The following is a 19,348-nucleotide window of genomic DNA, read 5'->3' as shown; positions in this document are numbered from 1 at the left end:
ATTGTTTGGCTTGATTGGCTTGATAGAATTAATACTCTATAAAGAAGGTTAAAGTAAGTAAGTAAGGTCACGTGGTGATAAGATCACGTGGTGATAAGATTATATAAGGATACCCCTACACTATCCCCTTTTAAGCTTCTTGAAAGGGGGATTAATTTTGTTAAGCTAATCAAGCTAAACAAGCCAAGCTTATTAATTTTAACCATCAAGCCAATCAAGCTAAGCTGAGGTAGAGGTACCCACTAATCAAGCTAAGCTGGGGCACCCAGCTTGATTGGCTTGATTGTTGACAACTCTGTCATGCAGTACCTTGGACAGTCCAGAGAGTTGCCCAAAAGGTGTTAGTAGGTGTATGAAGCCATACCGTGGTCTCTGCGTAACTTGCCCTCGCTGGCAACCAACCGTTGCGGCAACTTGCGTCCCAAGCCATATCGCAACCTTGCAGCTGGAACATTCGGACGCTTTAACTACCTTAGGGCTGGCGCTCCAACCTTCTTCACGCTGCACCTCTAAAGGCAAATACTAGTGTTATATTATTTGGAACTGCGCTCTTAGATGTACGAGGCAGAGCGACCCTCCCTATCTAGGACTACCTCTTTGAGATCTTTCGTGTCTTCAACAACTAAACTTTAGTATTCAATATTATATAAGAATAGCACTCTAAAAAGAGAAATAACATGTATTCTACACTCAAGGACGCGACCTCTTCTGGGATTAGGGACCGTACTCTACCTTGTTAGTCGGTGCGACTATATGCCGCACCTTGCCGGCACGCCCTGGCCCCCTGCTTTCCATGCCACGTCTTCTTTTCTCTGCTGTTATTCTTACTACTTTTCTACCCACACACTAATCGCTGGCTTAGAGCGTCAGCCTTGGTTCTAAAATGGATCAGTTACAGCTCGATAGTGACCATTGTCAGGATAAACACAGCGGAAGAGGCTTTCCTGCACAGTGGGACGCTACAGTCGCTAACAACTTAGCATACAGCCCACCTAACCCGTCCTACAGCAGATTTCTTGCGCGTCGTCTCGCAGAACCATGCCGTGTACCAGGCGATGTACGATACGCGGGATGGATCGTTCCAGAAGTAGGCGACGACGAAGCGTGCAAGCCGGTTTTCATAGCCCACTCGACACTAGATGCGATATGGCTGCTGAAAGAGACGCTGGGTGCCAGCACACTTGACGCAGAAAATTGGGGGCGTCTCACAAGCGCTGCTATGGACTTTGCTAGTAGTAAGTCTCTAGAGCCTAGAAACTTAACTACAGCGCGGCTAATGACGCCAACGGAAGGCATCGCGGAGGACCGCATGGCTATAGACTCAGACAAGGACGATAGCATACCGCCATCAGCACAGAGGGCTACAGGCGACCTTGTGCCGTACCGTAAACGTCCAGCCTCCTCATCGCCTATTCGCAGCGAGATCCGTGCCAACAGCTTAAACCGCCTAGCAATACAGGAGGACAGCGCGGACGAATCGACGGCTAGGGCTAGCGAAGTCAACACTATGACAGTACACGCTGGCAAAGACACAGCTAGAGCGGAGGGGGGACACGAGCGCGGAACAAGCGACGAGGACAGCGAAAACCAGAGTGCGACGACGCCTCTATCCGTAAAGAGGTCCGCAACAGTTACAAACAAGAATCGTCTTGCAGAGCTACGGCGTACAAGAAAGCTAGAAAGATCGCGTGTAATAAAGCTCGAGGCGATAGGCTTAAAGGAACCGCCTGAGAAGATGCCTGCGCAGGAACGTATGGCGTACGGCAGCATTGCGCCAGACGATGAGCCGACGATCTCTTGGATCTTCAAGCAAAAAGTCGCGGAAGATGCTGATTTCTATACAGCCTCGCCAACACCCTACTATACTGCCTGCAGCATGCTAGCAAAAGCGCGTGCTTTTGGAAATGCAACCTCGCAGTACAGCGCTGCGCAGTTCCTGCATAATTGGCGGAAACAGGGCACGCCGTTCTTGGTAAAACCAGTAGATCGTTATGTTCTTACCCAGACGCAAATGTCGCAGTCAGTGGATAGTAGCGCAACACTTCATACTGATGCCGACAATGCATTCTGCTTTGCCTGGGACATGTGCACACGGTACGAGACGATGCTTGCAGCTGTAAACATTGGCACTCGCTGGGCTTTCGCTTTGCTAGGGAAGGCGTACGCTCGCAAGGTCGACGAAATCCAGGTCGCTGATCGTCTAGCCAGTAACGACAGAACTCGCAACAGGTACGGGAAGGGCCAGGCACGAACAGAGGCTATCACATATTTGGTCCATCTGGTTTGCCAATCACCATCTAAATCTGACCACGCAGCCTTTCGTTACCGCCTAAAGCGAGCGACACGATGGTTCGACATAGTTCAAGCTCTAGGCTGGGGATCGCTGCTGCTCATACCCCACGAAGAGGTCTCAAACCATTGGCTCGAGCGTGTGCTGCGGAAGAACCAGCGCGATGTTTTTCTTGAGCTAGTGAAGCGCGAACGGCCGGAAATTTGCACGGCAAGCAGGGCCCTCGAAGCCTGGCTAGGGCCGGATGGAATTACTGGTGCGCCGATTGCTGGAAAGGAGAGGCTTAGCATTGAAGCGAATGCGCTAGCTACGGCGGTGGGGTTAACAGAGATTCCAGACAGCGAAGCCGAAGATGACACTGATTCTGACGCATCGGAAAGTATCCCGGCATCGCCGGCGCCATTGCGACAGATGTCGGTACTTGAATTATTCTGTCCTGTAAGCCCTATAGGTTGAACAATAAACCGGGTTACCTGACGACCCTGAACTATGCGCTGCGGAAAAAGAGTGATGGGCTCGAAGAGCACAATGCTGAGCTTCTAGCGACACTCTACGGAAGTAGTGAGGTAGACGAGAGTTGCTAGTCATAGCGGTGCTTATTAGCAGGTGGGGTGTATGCGTCCGTGTTGCGGAAGCTTGCCAATTTAGTGTTAGGCTAGGTCTGTCGTCTAAGTCACCGGCTGTACCGTGGCTCTCGACGATTACAGCCTGCTAGGAAGCTGCTGTCGTATTGCGATACAGATAAGTCAACAACACCGCAGGCTACAAATCTACAAATAACTACAAAGAAGAGCGAAACACATAGCGGCTTCCTCTCTTTTCCTTAAAGGTTGCCGCGCAAGGTGCTATTACCTTTGCCTGCGGAGAATAGTAACAGGATGCCTCTACACTGTGCTACTTCAGCCACTAATGCAATGTAGACTTCGCAGGCTCTATTCTCTAGTGCCTGCGTCTTTTTACTATTACGTTAATTATGTAAATAGTAGAGAAGAGACACAGTTAAGATTAAGAAACGGATTACATGCGACAACGATAGTACGGTTAATATTGGGGTTGGTGTTTTTCTGAATTTACAGTTAATACGAAATATTTTAAAAAATCATAACACTACGTAACGTGTATTAATCTCTTCAAAAGCTGTATAGGATAGAAGATGTATATAGTATATACGTGTTTTATAGGAGAGAAGATGTAAAATTATAGTGGAAGCTATAATAGCTTACTCTACACTGGGGACTCCTGTATAATAGTATGACATCGGTCAACCCATGCATAATCAGAACTACCAAACACGCATTGAATAAAACCTTTAGCATCGCTCCGTAGTCGCATTAACTCTGTACGTCTCTTCTCAAGAACGGAATCATAGTTGATCGCTATGTCGCTGTTCCTTGGGGAGTCTCGACGCCCACTAGTAACCCGAATCCATTGCAGTTGTCGAAGGAAGCGGTTGTTGCAACCTTTGTGCTCTACCCCAGATAGTACTATGTTAGCAATGCTTCTTACTTGGGAAAAGGGCCTCTCTTAGGGAAGTCTTACCAATCTTCTTCGTCATCTCCCGTACCGAAAGCACCCAACCATCGTCTTCCTCCGACGGGAAGTAATCTGGTCGAAGAGACCAGAGCATTCTTGTTACCAAGGCGGCCGCAAACATTTCAGAGTTCTTGGTTGGTCCTTTGGAAAACTCAGTCGCATTCACCGCTACAGTAGGGGTAGCTGAAGAGGATGCAAGGGTTAACACCAACATGAGCATTAGATCGCATTTTGGCTGACCTAAGCACTCGATGAGGCACTGACGTGCTCTGTGGTAGTGTTCACGAACCTTCTGATTCATGCCGGACTTTGAGAACTGGCCGTCCAACTGCTGAAAACCTTTTTCAACTAGCGGCGGGATGGCGTTAAAAGGGATTTGGCAACCAAAGTCGATAGTACTCTTTGTTTGCGAGCGCCGCTTTGCTTGGTGTACTGCCTCAATCGCTGCCCGCTTGAGGCTGCCCGGTCTCGCCGCTATAGCGGATGGGGCCGGAACGTTACCGACTAGCCGCGTCATTCTCCGGTAGCTCAATCGGCCATGGTATGAACCAGGCACACAGTCAATGCGGCACGCCGCTAGAGCTGACATTATGGCGCTGATCCAGTATTCCTCCTTCATCGCCTTGGCCCTGGCGTGTTGCACGGCAGCGCGTAACACAGTGAACCAGCTCGCGTTCTTTGAAAAGAGGTAGCTACTAGATTGGCCATGGCTGTTAACACACTCCCAGTAGAGCTCTTGCGCAAAGTCGCGTCGCGTCTGGCTTCTCAAACCCGAAGTCGCTTCTGGATAAAAGACAGGAAAGATCGACTCGTACTCCCTGTACTGTGTTAGCGGCTGATATTTGAAACGCTAATTGCACGAACCCTGCAGAGAAGGGGTGCTCGCTTTCAGCCCAACGCGTCACCTGCTCTTGCGCCTCCTGTCGTGCCTGCAGTGTTGTTAGGCTTACGCTTTGAGCATTGCCCCGTCCGCCCTTGTTCAGAGCGCGATAGAATTGGTGTGTTACGAAAGCGATTGTCTGCGGCTTCCACATCTCTTCGAGCACCTCTACTAGGAACTCTTCTGCGCCACGAGGCCCTTTACCTGTGAGCCCACCAAGCTCACGGAACCATACCTCGCTGTGACAATAAGCGGCAACCTGGGGCCCATAGTGGTGGCGAATGGAAGCAACGTGCATCATAATAGGTCGTCCATTGTCCATGCGCGGCCAACGCACTAGGTTAGCATGGCCACTGCCTTGCAGATTGAGCATGTTGGGGTCGATAAACGGCCACCCACCCTGCTCAATGCTTTCTATGGTGCAGAGAGGCCCGAGCACTGAGCCCACTAAAGACCGGGGGAACCCAGTAAAGCAGTAGCTGCCAAGGCGATCGAATGCGGCCACACCTTCCGCTAGGGCAAAAGGCAGCCCTTTAGAGCCAGCAGCCTTGAAGCGACGATAAAACTCGTCTGATGCGTGCGCGAACAGACTAGCAAAGGAGGAGAGAACCTTTGGAAAGATGCGTTCTTTGAACGCGAAGAGGACATCAATGTAGGTAGGTTGTTCCAGCGAGAAGTACCGGATTAGCTGGAGGATAGGTTGAAGCACTGTCGCAAAATTCCGTTGACCGTCAGCTAACTGCGACACCTGCACAGACAGAACTTGCTCCATCCTAAACGCGTACAGTTCTTCCTTTATAGCGGCTTTAATCCGCTGTTGCTCGCGAGCGAACGGTTGGGAAGACGTAGGGTTATCAGGAGTCTGTTCGCCTCGCAATTTCCGCAGTAAACGCTGCCGCTTCGCCGCTACCCGAGGGTTTAGGTTGCCATCCTGATCTGGCAGCGTCAGGGCAGCCGTGGCAATGCCCTTGGTAGCAAGTAAGTTGCCGGGGCTATGGCGTATAGTTCGCTTAATGTTGGAGTACGCCTGAAAATAACCACTAGTCAACACGCTCGCACCGTTGTTCTGATAGCTCATGTTGTCCTCCATTACAGCGAGCACGTTGTCGCGTAGGAATGCTGGGGGCTGCGCGGAGGAGAAGTTGCCGTACGATGGATGGAAGGCAAGAGGGTAGAAGGTAAAGTCGCGCGGGTGTTGGTATTGGCGAACAACGTTGTTGCGATTGGCAAGGAGGCAGCGCGCAGGTGCGAGAATGACACCGACGTCATTAGAGGCGTTAGGGAGGTTGGAAGATGCTATTGAGTGGATGTCGACCGCTAGCGCGTAGGAGACCGTCTCAATGCTCTCCAGTCTATACTTGTCCTCTAGTGCGCGTAGAAGATCCTGTGTGTAGTTATCAAACGGCTGTTGATGGTCGTGCGGCGGGGGAATTGGATCGCCTGTTTGTGTACCGCTCTGTGGGGGCGTAGCCCCCTCTGCGCCGCCTTCGGACCTAGCCGCCGCGTCTTCAGAGTTAGATAAATCATTCTGAGAGTTTGGTAAATCATTCCCAGAGTTTGACAAATCATTCCCAGAATCAGACGTCTCGCTATCAGAGTCAGACGTCTCGTCATCAGAGTCAGACGTCTCGTCATCAGAGTCAGACGTCTCGTCATCAGGGCGCAACCGGGTTTCCTTAGGCAGACTATTGAGTTGCTCAGTAGACAACTCAATTGGAAGGTTCTGCCCGTAGTCATACGCATGGAACGCTGGCAGGTTCTCAGTCCAGAACGGATCCTGCGTGTTCTTGCGCACGTACTCTGGCCACCCTTCCATGAACTGCTCCTGGAACGTTTCCCACTTGACGATTGAGATCGATTGCGACTGGGGTCCATCCAATTTCCAAGAAGCCTCAACACCCTCTCCAAGTAATACGCCTGTAAGGAAGACTTTCTTAATGTACGACGTAAGGAACAGGGCATGGGAGGGTTTGAGAGCGCTGTGCTCAGACGCCTTCTCGCGGCGTTTGCGACGTTCGCTGCCTGACAGAAGAGGGTCTACTGTGCTATCGACAGGGTGCATAACAATAAACCAAGATTCGCGCGTTCCACCCTTTGCAAGACGGAAGGTACGATGCTCCATATCAAACGACAGTCCGTGGCTGTGTTTAGCGCTGTATGGAGCTCGCCAGTGTTTAAAGCTGATTGTTACGTGGTCGAAGAACGTAGAGAACTTCACAATGGGTTGGAGCGGCCGGCCGATGATAATGATAAGGTCGAGGTGGAACTCAGGGATAAATTTGTCCTCAGGCTTGGCTGGTCGGGACCCAACGCGCCTCGATCCGTAGTCTATCGTGTATCGCTTCTGCAGCATTCCAATAGCCTTACTGCCGTTAAATTCGGGGCTGTCTATCATCTTGATAAATCCCTTCACTACTACGTAGTTACTATATGCGTACAAGTAGGATGCTCTTAAACTCACCAGGTAGTCGGTGGTCACCTCCGCTGTGGTCAATAGCCCAGGTAAGTTGATTATTCGCTATTGCGTCTTCGTCCCCAAGGCTGCTCTCGTGGTATTCTTCTCCATCATGCTCGTCAGGTTCTCTATCGTGCTCATCAGGTTGCACATCTTGGTACAGGCCGTCCTCCTCTCCAGCACTGCTGTTATCGTAATCGCTATCGTTTTGTTGTGCAAGATCTAAAGACATGATGATAAGAACAGTATTATATAAAATAGTACGTTGGCTAAGGGCTGAGGATCTTGTAGGGTAGATCGATAGATGATGATCGAGAATCACAATATCCAGTGCAGAGGAAAGAGGAGAGGAACAGTGTCTATTGGGTTAGGGCTAGGGTCAGATACGGATTACTTCCTCCAAGCCCCTCGTTGTTTCTGTCGAGTCTTTTCGCTTGGAGAAGCACTGCCCTCTACAGCTACCTGGTCGCCAAGGGTGTGTTTCTTACGGTGTTTCTTTCGGGTCTTTTCGCTTAGAGAAGCACTGCCCTTTACAGCTACCTGGTCGCTAAGGGTGCGTTTCTGACGGTGTTTCTCTCGGGCTGCAGCAAGGTCGCTTAGACTCAAGTCCTCAATCCCCCTGTTTTGAACTTTGGTCTGCTGGGATGCCTTGGGTATGCGCGGCTCAGTTGAGGGGTGAGAAATTAGCTCTGGGGTAAGCTGGTCCGAACTCGACCGTGCTGAAACGCTACGTGCCGCTTCAGAGACTGTCAGATTGAGCTCTCTCTCTCTGCTAGACTCGGCGTTAGAGTGCCTTGCGGGCAGCGGAACCTCTTGACTTGTATTATCAGAGTCTTCTAGAGTGTGTCTAGACATCCATTCAGTGATTGCGACCTGAATTGTCTCTAGCAAGTCGTTTGCTGCCCTAGTAGACTGGAGCGCAGGTTCGTTGACGACTTCAGGGACCTGACAGATAGCATCACACGCGATTTGTGCGATTGTAGGCGTTCGCGCTATGTAGGTATCGCTTTGAATTAGGCACGCCAAGTGCTTGTTGTGCAAGGTTGGCCCTGTGAAACTGGTCACAATTGACAGCAGTTCTCTCCACACCTTATGCTGGAAGCGTGCGCCGTAGTTCTTGATCTCTGCACTTGGGTACTCGTCAATATAGCGGTCTAGTATAGAGCTTGTGAATGCTTCCGCATTTTGCTGTACGTGTTGCAGTACTTCTTGTTGGAGGTCAAGAGATTTTTGATCAGCCTGGCCGGCATGCCTGCTCTGCAGCACGGGCACTAGATACTTCCGCAGTGCGGGTTTGTTGTTGTCGCTGTCAGACACCTTGGCGGATCCGCTGTTTACCCATTGGCTGACGTGGGTCATAATACTCCTCATAAGCTTCCCCTCTTTCTTCGGGGTTTTTAAGAGAGCGAGGATGTTTGTGTACGTGTGTGTGGGCTTTGAAAGTACAGTGGAGTATAGCGCATGGTAGGCCTCATTGCTTAGAGTTGGGAAGAAGCCCTGCCGGCGCGTATGGGAAGGGCCAGGATCCTTGTCTAACTCCTCGCCAGGGTAGAACAGGTCTTGTACGTCATGGGGACTTCGTGCCTGGGGCAGGCTAGCTAGCGTGTTCCAGTCTGCTAAACTGGCGTCAACCCCATACTGCTTTCGAATAGATGTAGAGATGCGAAGTACGTTCTCAAACGCAGCGAACCAATGCTAGACAGTAGATTAGCAAGACAGGTCAGAGTATTTCGGCGGCGGGTTACACATACGTCATCTATCCGACAACTAGCCATCCACTCAAAAGTGGAGAGATTAAACGTTGCCTGCCCAATTGCGGTAGAACACCAACGCGTAAGCAGGGGCTGCCAGTTTTGATTTCTCCACAGGGTAACTAGCCGCCGTATTGGGAACTTGACGCGGCTACTAAGCTGAAGATGCTCTCTCATCTCTTTCTCAACTGACTTGCTTGAGCCTTGAAAGAGATTGGCGTTTGTGCAGAACAGGCTGGTTAACTCGGACCATATCTGGCCATGATTGTCAGGGAGCGTAATATCGGCCCGATTCGCCCGAAGTTTAACACGAGTGTCTGGTGGTAGCGTGTCTAAAAAGGTTAGGGGCTGTTGTTCACAGTACGCGCGTTAAGGGGCACCCGCCTTTATCGTAGATGCGGCACACCCACCACCTCTCCTCTTCTCCTAACTGCCGAAGGCGAAGATACTCTTTGAATGCCTCTACACGATGGTGACCCGTAATAAGTTCCGCTGTCCCTCCAGTCACGCTTTTCCAGCTCTTGAACGACGGCCATTCCAATCCTTCCTTATCCGCAAACGTGGCAGAAGTAACTGTGCTCTGAGCTGGCAATTCCACCTTCAGATGATGAAGCATCTGCTCTACGTGTTCCTTAGAACAGGCAATCTGCAGTTGGTGGCTAGGGTCTCGTCGAAGAATACCAGTTTCGTTAAAGATCTCGCAGAGGCGGCGCTGGTGTGCTGTGTCAATAGACCTATTGACACCAAAACTCCATTCTGCGCTAAGCGCATCGATTGGAAACTTCGCTATAGCGAGTAGGTATGGCGCAGCTTGTTCGTGGATAGGAGTTGTCTCTTCAATCTCTGGATCATTCGTACGCTGCCGTTTGCTGTTTTTGGTTAAAACGTTTGCTAGAGGGCGCTTCATTGCAACGTTGTTAGAAAGAACACAGAAACTAAGGTAAGTGGAAAAGAGATAAGAGAAGGTAAGAAAGCAATAGAGAGGTACTACACAAGGTATAAGTAGGCGAGAAGCCGTCTATTCTTGCATAGGCCGCTGTAAGTCTAGCGGTGAGTGTTAGTCACTCTCGCCCCCAAGGGCAGCACCTTACGGCAATCCGCGGCTACTATCTCGCCCCTGGGGGCAGCACTCTACGCCTACTATCTCGCCCCCGGGGGCAGCACTCTACGGCTACTATCTCGCCCCCGGGGGCAGCACTCTACGGCTACTATCTCGCCCCCGGGGGCAGCACTCTACGGCTACTATCTCGCCCCCGGGGGCAGCACTCTACGGCTACTATCTCGCCCCTGGGGGCAGCACTCTACGGCTACTATCTCGCCCCCGGGGGCAGCACTCTACGGCTACTATCTCGCCCCCGGGGGCAGCACTCTACGGCTACTATCTCGCCCCTGGGGGCAGCACTCTACGGCTACTATCTCGCCCCTGGGGGTAGCACTCTACGGCTACTATCTCGCCCCCGGGGGCAGCACTCTACGGCTACTATCTCGCCCCCGGGGGTAGCACTCTACGGCTACTATCTCGCCCCTGGGGGCAGCACTCTACGGCTACTATCTCGCCCCCGGGGGCAGCACTCTACGGCTACTATCTCGCCCCCGGGGGCAGCACTCTACGGCTACTATCTCGCCCCTGGGGGCAGCACTCTACGGCTACTATCTCGCCCCTGGGGGCAGCACTCTACGGCTACTATCTCGCCCCCGGGGGCAGCACTCTACGGCTACTATCTTGCCCCTGGGGGCAGCACTCTACGCCTACTATCTCGCCCCCGGGGGTAGCAACTTGCAGTAACTTGCAGCAACCCGCGCCTACTATCTCGCCCCTGGGGGCAGCACTCTACGCCTACTATCTCGCCCCTAAGGGTAGTACTCTATAGATACTATCTTACCCCTAGGGGTAGACCTCTATAGCTACTCTCTTACCTCTAACCCTATGCTAGTTATACTGTTTACCTCTATAGTATATTCTTTATAGTAATATAATACTAATTAGGTTTTTATTTATAAAAAGGACGTAATAGAAGAGTCTAGAGTAAAGACATAGTAATACTAGTATTTATTATTAAAATTAATCCTCTTTTAAGCTTAGTAAATAATTATAAAGTATAGATATTCTAAGTATAAATAGAAGATATATCTAACTCTTTATCTTTACTTTCTTATACTCTTCTCTCTATTCTATTAAGGATATATTCTAATATCTTATATTAATAATAATAAAATACTCTTTAGGTATATTATTCTTCTTCTATTTCTATATACGTTATACTAATATATATATATAGAGAAAATATTTTCTAAAAATAGTAATAACCTTTCTTATCTTAATAAGAGAAATAATAAGTTATTTTCTTATAAAAAAGAGTTAAAAGATGTAAATACGTTTATAAAATCTACTTTTAAAGATAATAATCTTATTTCTACGTTTATAGTAGGAAGGAAAGCTTATAATATAAGATATAAGCCTAGTAATAAAGTTATAGGCTATCTAGGCTTCTTAGTAGATATTACTAAGCTAGATAGCTTAACTATATACTTACTATCTAGAGCTAAGACTTTTAAAATAAAGAGTTATTTTTTAATTATTTATTATAAAAGTATTAAGACCTTCTACTACGTATCTATAGTAAATAATAGTATTTTAGAAAAAAGAGAACTCCTTTCTACTATAGTATTAGAAGTAGAATATTATAACTTTATTAATAGAGAGTTAGAAGAGAATATATAAGTTTAAAAAAATATAAATATAAATAAATACTAATAGAGATCTTTAGAAATCTTAATAAAGAAAAGGATATAGAGTAGTATATATATTATACTAATAAGATTATTAGCTAGAGTTAGTTTTTAAAATAATAAAATTATTTTAAATCTTATTTATACTACTAATTATTAATATAATAATAAGTTAAGGAATAAAATACTTAAGTTATAAAAGAAAAGGGGTTACTATACTAGTATAATTATAGAAATAGTATTTTAAATTCTATATACTTATAAGGATTTTAATAATTCTTTAGTTTTAGTTTATAATTCTTTAGTACCTTTATATTATATACTAGCTTTAACCTTAACTTTAACTTTAACTTTAATAATTCTCTATCTTTAGTACTTTTATATTAGAGAACTAAAACTAAAGAATTATTTTTTACCTCTAGTACCTTTATATTATATACTAGTTATCTACTATCTTTTAGTTACTAATATAAGTACTTACTTTATAGTTTACTTATAATAAAATTATACTAATACTTTATTTTTCTTTATTATAGTACTAATAATTCTTCTAATATAGTTTACTATTTTTAGTATATACTATTCTTTTTACTTTCTCTTTTTTATTATATACTTAAAAGCTTTTACTCTATTATTTTTTACTAATATTTTTTAACTATTATAAACTTTTTTACTTTACCTACTTTCTTTTATATAATTTATACTATATAGTTACTTTATTAACTATTTAAACCTTAGTACTATTTAGTAACTTAAGATTAATTTATTTTTAATTATTACTATTCTTTTTAAAGCTTTTCTAAAAATCTTTATTATAAAAGTTAATAGATTTTTTATATACTTCTAAATCCTCTACTTTATTAGTATTAATTATAACCCTAATTTAAAGGTATTATTAAAAGTATATAATAGCTAAAGTAAAAAGAAGTATTACTTAATTTAAACTAATCCTTATTTAGCTTAACTTTAAACTAGCTTATTTTTTTTCTATTTAGCTAAGTACTTTTTTTTCCTCTTTTTACTTTAGTATTTACTATTTCTTTCTTACTTAAATAAAAAGTTATTTAACTAGTTTTATTTTTATACTTAATATCTATTTTATAGTATAATTAATAAATAAAAAAATTATTTTTTTTAATTTTATTTTAATAGTACTATTATACTTATTATAAGAATATAACTTTACTACTCTACTACTTTTATTTTTAAAGTAGAAGATACTTTTTTTTTCTTTTTTTTTTCTTTCCCTCTAAATTACTAGACTCTACTAGGACTAGTTTAAGCTATACTTCTAGATTCTACTTAATTTAGTACATAGATAGTATATTCCCTTAAAGTATATAAAAAGAGACCTTTTCTTACTTTTTTATACTCTTTATCTACTTATTTTTTTTTACCTAAATATAAGCTACTTATATAACTAGTCTACCTTTCTATATATAATATTTACTTTATATATATTTTAATAAAGTATTAAAACTTTTTTTTAAAAAATACTAAACTATATCTTTTTTTTAAACTACTAAACTTTACTTTTTCTACTTCTAAAATTACTTTCCTTTTTTTATTACTCTCTAAAATTACTATATATATATAAACTACTAGACTCTATCTTTTCTTAAACTACTAGACTCTACTTTTTCTACTTCTAAAGTTACTCTCCTTTTTTTATTACTCTCTAAAATTACTATATATATATAAACTACTAAACTCTATCTTTTCTTAAACTACTAGACTCTACCTTTTCTAGTTCTAAAGTTACTCTCTTCTTCTTATTACTCTCTAAAATCGCTATATGTGTGTAAACTACTAGACTCTATATTTTTTAAAACTAGCTTATAGTTTGTATAGGGCTATGTATATCTACCTAGATTCTTATATAAAAAAGCGCACCTCTAAGGTCTTTTCTACTACCTTAACCCCGTAAGGCGAAAATTAAGCTAAAAGGTATTCCTATACTATATAGGAGAGGACTTAGAGATAGTAGAAAGTTAATAGGGTTAATATATAGAGTAGAAATTAACTCTACTAAGAATAAAAGTAGATTAAATTACTAAGGGGGCTCTTATTCTAGGGGAGAGGTGTTACAAGGTAACAAGGAATTGCTTCCCTTTCATGCAGGTCGTATGAAGGAAGACCATCAGGCGGACACGATGGACGAAAGTGGATCTAGGGCGGGGCCCAGATCACGTGAAAGGAATGGCATCCCGCCAAGACCTGGCCTCTGGGAGGCCAGTGAGGATTAGGAGGTCACGGCCCTCCTAGGCCTCCCTCTTAGAAGGGAGGGTAAGGAGGACAGGACCTATAGCAATAGGTATAAGAATGTGTTGGATCTCATTATTACACTCGTTGTAGTTAACTCAAATAGTTCATCTCTTACACAGATTGTCAACTAGTTATTCTATCGTTTATAGAATTAGTATTGTTTATCCTTTAGTTATAATAATAACTCTTTTCTACCTAATTGTTCCCTATATTACCTCACAGACTACCGCTTTAGTCTACCTCGCCTTAGTACGGACTGAGCCTAGAGAAGTATAGCCTAACCCCGTGTAACACTTTAACCATCTTAGATATCAGTGGACGTTTAACCAACAGGACAGCCCAATTAAGATTTAACAATAGCTCATCAGGGAAACGCGCAGAACAACAGGGCTTAGGGTCAGGGACCCTTGACGCCAGCACGCCCTACCCTAGAAAATAATGAGATGCTGGAAGCATCCGATGACGAGGGAGAGAACCCTAACGTCACCAAGCTCAGGAATCTTAGGCAACACACAACCACGCAGGCTCAGCAGATTGCTAAGATGCAGGCAATAATCAATCAGCTTGCAGGGCAACTGATGATAACCCCTAACGAACGACCCGTTGCTACAAAGAAACCCAAGATAGCGTCACCAGAGAAATACGGTGGAGAACGAGAAAAGCTACGAGTATTTCTCACCAACATCGACCTGTACTGCGAGTACAACAAGGTACCTAACGACCAGGAAAAGATCCTTATGGCCAGTACATACATAAAGGATAAGGCTTCCAATTAGATACAACCCTATGTAGACGATTATCTACTAGATGCAGAACACATAGGCACCAAAGAAGGAACCCGTACCTTATTCGCAAGTTAGACAGAGTTTAAGCAAGAGATAGGACGCATCTTCGGAGAAGTAGACGCTCAGAACCAGGCAGAGAAGAAGATCACTCGCCTAAGGTAGACCTCGTCAGTATCGGCATACACGGCGGAATTTAAGCAACTACAAGCACGGATCGATTAGGATAATGCGGCACTTCGAACGGTATTCGAAGCAGGCCTCAAAGAGAATGTCAAGGACGGCCTTATACACCACGATAAGCCCGGGACGCTACACGCTCTAATCGAGCTAGCCACGCGTATCGACAACAGGTTGTAGGAACGAAACGATCAGAAGAAATACTTCCAACCCAACCTACCCAACATGAAGAAACAGCGTGGTAGATTCGACAGGGATGGCGACGCTATTATGACTGGTAAGGTACAAGAGAAGGCCAAAGACAAGAAAACCCAAGGAGGTAAAAGACACGACGGTCTCTCTAAGGAAGAACGCCAGCGGCGTTACGACAACAAAGCATGTCTCCGATGCGGGAAGACAGGACACTTCGCTAGGGATTACGAAGAAGAACAAGTCAAACAGGCAGCTGTTAAGATCTGGATGATCAGACAAGGCACGCCTTACCTGGCCGGGATAGAGCTGGATAACAACCTAAGCGACTTAGACCTATACGAAGAGGCACGCTTAGAGGATAAGGAAGGCTACGAAATCGTCCCAAGAGTTAAACCGGACAACGAAGTTCTCACCATGGGCTAGCTAAAGAAGACTGACTGGAAGGTCAAAGGCACCATCGTGATAGAACGATTAGCCAACAACCAGTGTTAGGTATGTAGTAACAAGACACACTACGCCGACGAATGCACGGTTCGCGAACGAATCATAATTACCGGCCCGAATGCCGAAGAAATTAGGTATCAGGCGATACACCAACAACCCTACTTCGATAATCCAATAGTTAAGGTCGAGGACCAAGAAGCCCACGAAGTAGAAGATACCAAGGATCACAAGGATTTGTGTTAGTATGACTGCAAGATAAATTGCGAGTTCCATAAGCAAGATAAGGAGGATTGCAGGACAGACCAGGACCGGTGCTGCCACCTAAACCTCTAGGCAGACGAATGTCTAGCAGACATCTGCTATCTACACGAACCAGAGAAAGTGGAGATCCACTACAGACTTCTATAGACGCAATGCAGGAACAGGTGTGACTTCCATCGCAAGCAGCTCAAGGAAGCACACAAGGTGGATGACTATTACCATCACACCCTATCATCAAACATCTACGAGGTAGCAGATTGTGAGATTCACGAGGCCAAGAAGGCTTAACCAAGGAAGAGGATCACTAGGGAGGAGATACCTCACCAGAACATTCATTAGAGCTTCTGTTACGACGACAGGTGCTTGACGCACTACAGCTTAAAGAATGACATAGGCTACTTTCCTAAGTACAGGAAAGGTAAGCAGTTAAAAAACTAGGATGCCGCTAGGGATAGGGTTACGCTGGTGAAGGCAGTCCTAAAACGACCCTTAGGAAGGTGCAGGATACCGATGGTCGGGTGAAGCAGCTGCTCACGACCGTATCTGTACAGGGACGAAACATCGAGGCGCTCGTAGATAGCGGGGCCGCACGAACGATGATCTCACCCAGAGTAGTGGAGAAACACGAACTACCCTACCAGGTTAAGAAGAACCCAGTATTAGTACTGTTAGCCGACGAGAAACCCATAGAATATAGAAACGGCATGATACAGATAGAAACCGAATCAACAAAGCTACGGATAGCTAGCATAGAGTGCTAAATGAATATCGACATAATAGAACTAGGAGGACTAGACATGTTAATTAGTTATGACTGGCTAGATGCCTATAACCCCGCCATCAACTAGCGAATGAAGACGATACTTAGAAGAGAACCTATGCACAAGGTTGCTAGAGTACGCCAAAGAGTGAGCCCGAAGGACTAGAGCTCAACCTAGGACGGGAGGTTCGGCAAGATCTCGCCTCATAAGATTATAAGAATCTATAAGAAGGACCCTCAAAGAGTAGGAGTCATATAGATAAGACAAGTCGCGACCACAAAGGAAGGACCCTTACCACTAGAGATACCAAGAGAGTATCAGACCAACGAGTTTAGAGAACTCTTCGAGGAAAACGAAGCCACGGACTTAGCAGACCATCAGGATTGGGATCACGAGATCATCCTAGATAAAGGGGCAAAGTTAAGCCCAGGACCTATGTATCCCATATCGCCCGAGCACGATGCTGAGCTAAGGGAGTACATCTAGAAGAATCTGAAGAAGGGATTTATCTGACCAGGATCAGGCCTAATGGCCTCACCCATCTTGTTCGTAAAGAAGCCTAACGGGAAGTGGCGACTATGTGTCGACTTCCGAAGGTTGAACAGCGTTACTTAGAAGAACTGATATCCCTTACTACTAATAACTGAGCTTATGGATCGACTCTAGGGAGCTAAGTGGTTTACGAAGTTCGACGTTTGGGAAGGATTTCACCGAATTAGGATCAAGGAAGGACACGAATGGATGACAGCGTTCAAAACGAAATATAGACTGTTCGAGTACATAGTAATGCCTTTTGGGTTAACGAATGCCCCGGCAACGTTTTAGTCAGTTATTAACAACGCTCTTCACGAGTACCTTGGAATCTTTGTTATAGCGTACATCGACGATGTGCTGGTATACTCTAGCGGGACGCTAGAAGAACATGTGGAACATGTCAAGAAAGTGCTTAGGAAGCTTAAGGAATACAAGCTGTACCTGCAGCTGGGGAAGTGCGAATTTCACACGAAGGAAACGGAATACCTAGGCTTTATAATATCTACAGAGGGGGTGAAGATGAACCTAAAGAAGACAGCGGCTGTATAGGAATAGCCAACGCCTAAAACAGTCAAGGACGTGCAATCCTTCCTAGGATTTGCCAACTACTACTAGAAGTTTATTAAGGATTACTTAAAGATTACAACACCTCTCTCTGAGATCACGAAGAAGGAAGTTGGTTTCAAATGGAATGAGGAACATTAGGAGGCTTTTGATCGAATTAAGCAGATATTCCTTGAGGCACTAGTACTAGAGATGTACGACCTAAAGCGAGAGACGCGAGTTAAGACTAACGCGTCAGATTATGCACTCAGAGCTGTATTGTCACAGCAGTGCCCAGATAAAAAGTGGAGACTAGTGTTCTACCACTTAAGAAAGTTCTCTGGAGCAGAACTAAACTACGACGTTCACGATAAGGAGCTACTAGGAGTAGTCAATGCCTTTGAACAGTGGGAAGTCTATTTGCTAGGACTACTACACTAGATCGAGGTTTTTACTAATCACTAGAACTTGGCAGGTTTCATGACAACGAAGAAACTCAACCGACGACAAGTCCGATGGGCTGAGATGCTAGCTCAGTTCGACTTTAAGATAACTCACCGCGCTAGAACGCTTAACGGAGCTGCGGATGCTTTAAGCAGGAGATCCGACTTACGTGAGGAAAATCATAAGGAACCACATAACGCCATGTTCAAGAAGATGCCTGATGGCACACTACGTTACAACCAGCCGGAACTAGCTAAGATAGCTAAGGTGGCCGAGCGGGTAGAAACACTTCAGCAGCAGTGGCAGCAGAGAGCGGCCAGCTGGCAGTTCGAGCCTGACGAGAACGGCTCCAACGAACTGTTACAAGACGAGCGAGAGTACCGAGATATGATTCGAAGCGATCGAACATATGTACCCCCACACATGAGATCGAGTCTCATCAAGGAACTGCATGAGTCCCTAGAGTATGGACATGCATCGCTAGAAGAAATGGTCAGGCGACTATTAAAGGTGTTTGCGATACCACGCTTGCGAGCGAAGGTGCAGGACGTCCTAGGCAACTGTTTGGCTTGTCATTAGAACAAACCTAAGAGACATAAGCCCTATGGCCTGTTACAACCCTTACCGCCACCAACGAGACTATGGAGCAGCGTAACAATGGACTTTATAGTGAAGCTCCCGAAGTCGTTAGAACTAGGATCTAGAAGATTATGCGACACAGTCCTAGTCATCGTGTGTCGTCACACGAAAGGAGCAAAGTTTGTGCCCACGGAAGAAACTATTACGGCAGAAGAATGCGCGTATGAGGTCAGCAAGGCACTTATATCAGAACATAGGATACCTAAAGAATTCATCACCGATCGTAATAAACTGTTCACTTCTAAGTATTAGAACACATTCCTGGCAAAGCTGGGTGTGAAGAAGAAACTATCAACTAGCTTCCACCCTGAAACAGATGGCCAGACAGAACGAACGAACCAGACACTAGAACAGTATCTAAGGATGTACGCCAACAAGCTGCAAGACAATTAGGTTGAACTCTTGCCGACAGCACAATTAGCCTACAATAGTACTAGGTCTGCGACGACTAAGTACTCACCACACTACGCGAATTACGGATATGAGCCGGTTGCTCATCGAGATCCAAAAGATATAGAGAGTATCACAGTAGGTGCAGACGACAAAGCCCGCTTGATGCGAGGACTGCACGAAGAATTAAGTAAGAACATAGCTCATAGGAACCTTACGACAGCCAAGGCGGCTAATAAGCAAAGGATTAAGGGACCAACCTTTAAGAAGGGGG

At 45.3% G+C, this 19,348-nt stretch overlaps 2 protein-coding genes across 2 annotated transcripts; one reads left to right on the top strand and one right to left on the bottom strand.

The window, feature by feature from the left end:
• Window positions 1-1,276: 1,276 nt before the first annotated feature.
• On the top strand, window positions 1,277-2,746 carry ACET3X_003693 (uncharacterized protein; the record flags this gene model as incomplete). Its single annotated transcript, XM_069448996.1, has 1 exon — window positions 1,277-2,746. One exon carries the CDS (start codon window positions 1,277-1,279, stop codon window positions 2,744-2,746), a length of 1,470 nt encoding a protein of 489 aa, XP_069310240.1.
• Window positions 2,747-4,042: 1,296 nt separating this feature from the next.
• ACET3X_003692 (uncharacterized protein) lies at window positions 4,043-7,390 on the bottom strand (the record flags this gene model as incomplete). The annotated part of the gene is made up of 4 exons (XM_069448995.1): window positions 4,043-4,063; window positions 4,113-4,641; window positions 4,688-7,115; window positions 7,165-7,390. 4 exons carry the CDS (start codon window positions 7,388-7,390, stop codon window positions 4,043-4,045), a joined length of 3,204 nt encoding a protein of 1,067 aa, XP_069310239.1.
• Window positions 7,391-19,348: the final 11,958 nt, after the last annotated feature.

This window comes from Alternaria dauci, chromosome 2 (genome assembly GCF_042100115.1).
Source record: "Alternaria dauci strain A2016 chromosome 2, whole genome shotgun sequence".
Classification (NCBI taxonomy): Eukaryota; Fungi; Ascomycota; class Dothideomycetes; order Pleosporales; family Pleosporaceae; genus Alternaria; species Alternaria dauci.
The sequence above is the reverse complement of the archived record's forward strand: the minus strand, read 5'-3'. Positions and strand labels throughout refer to the sequence as shown.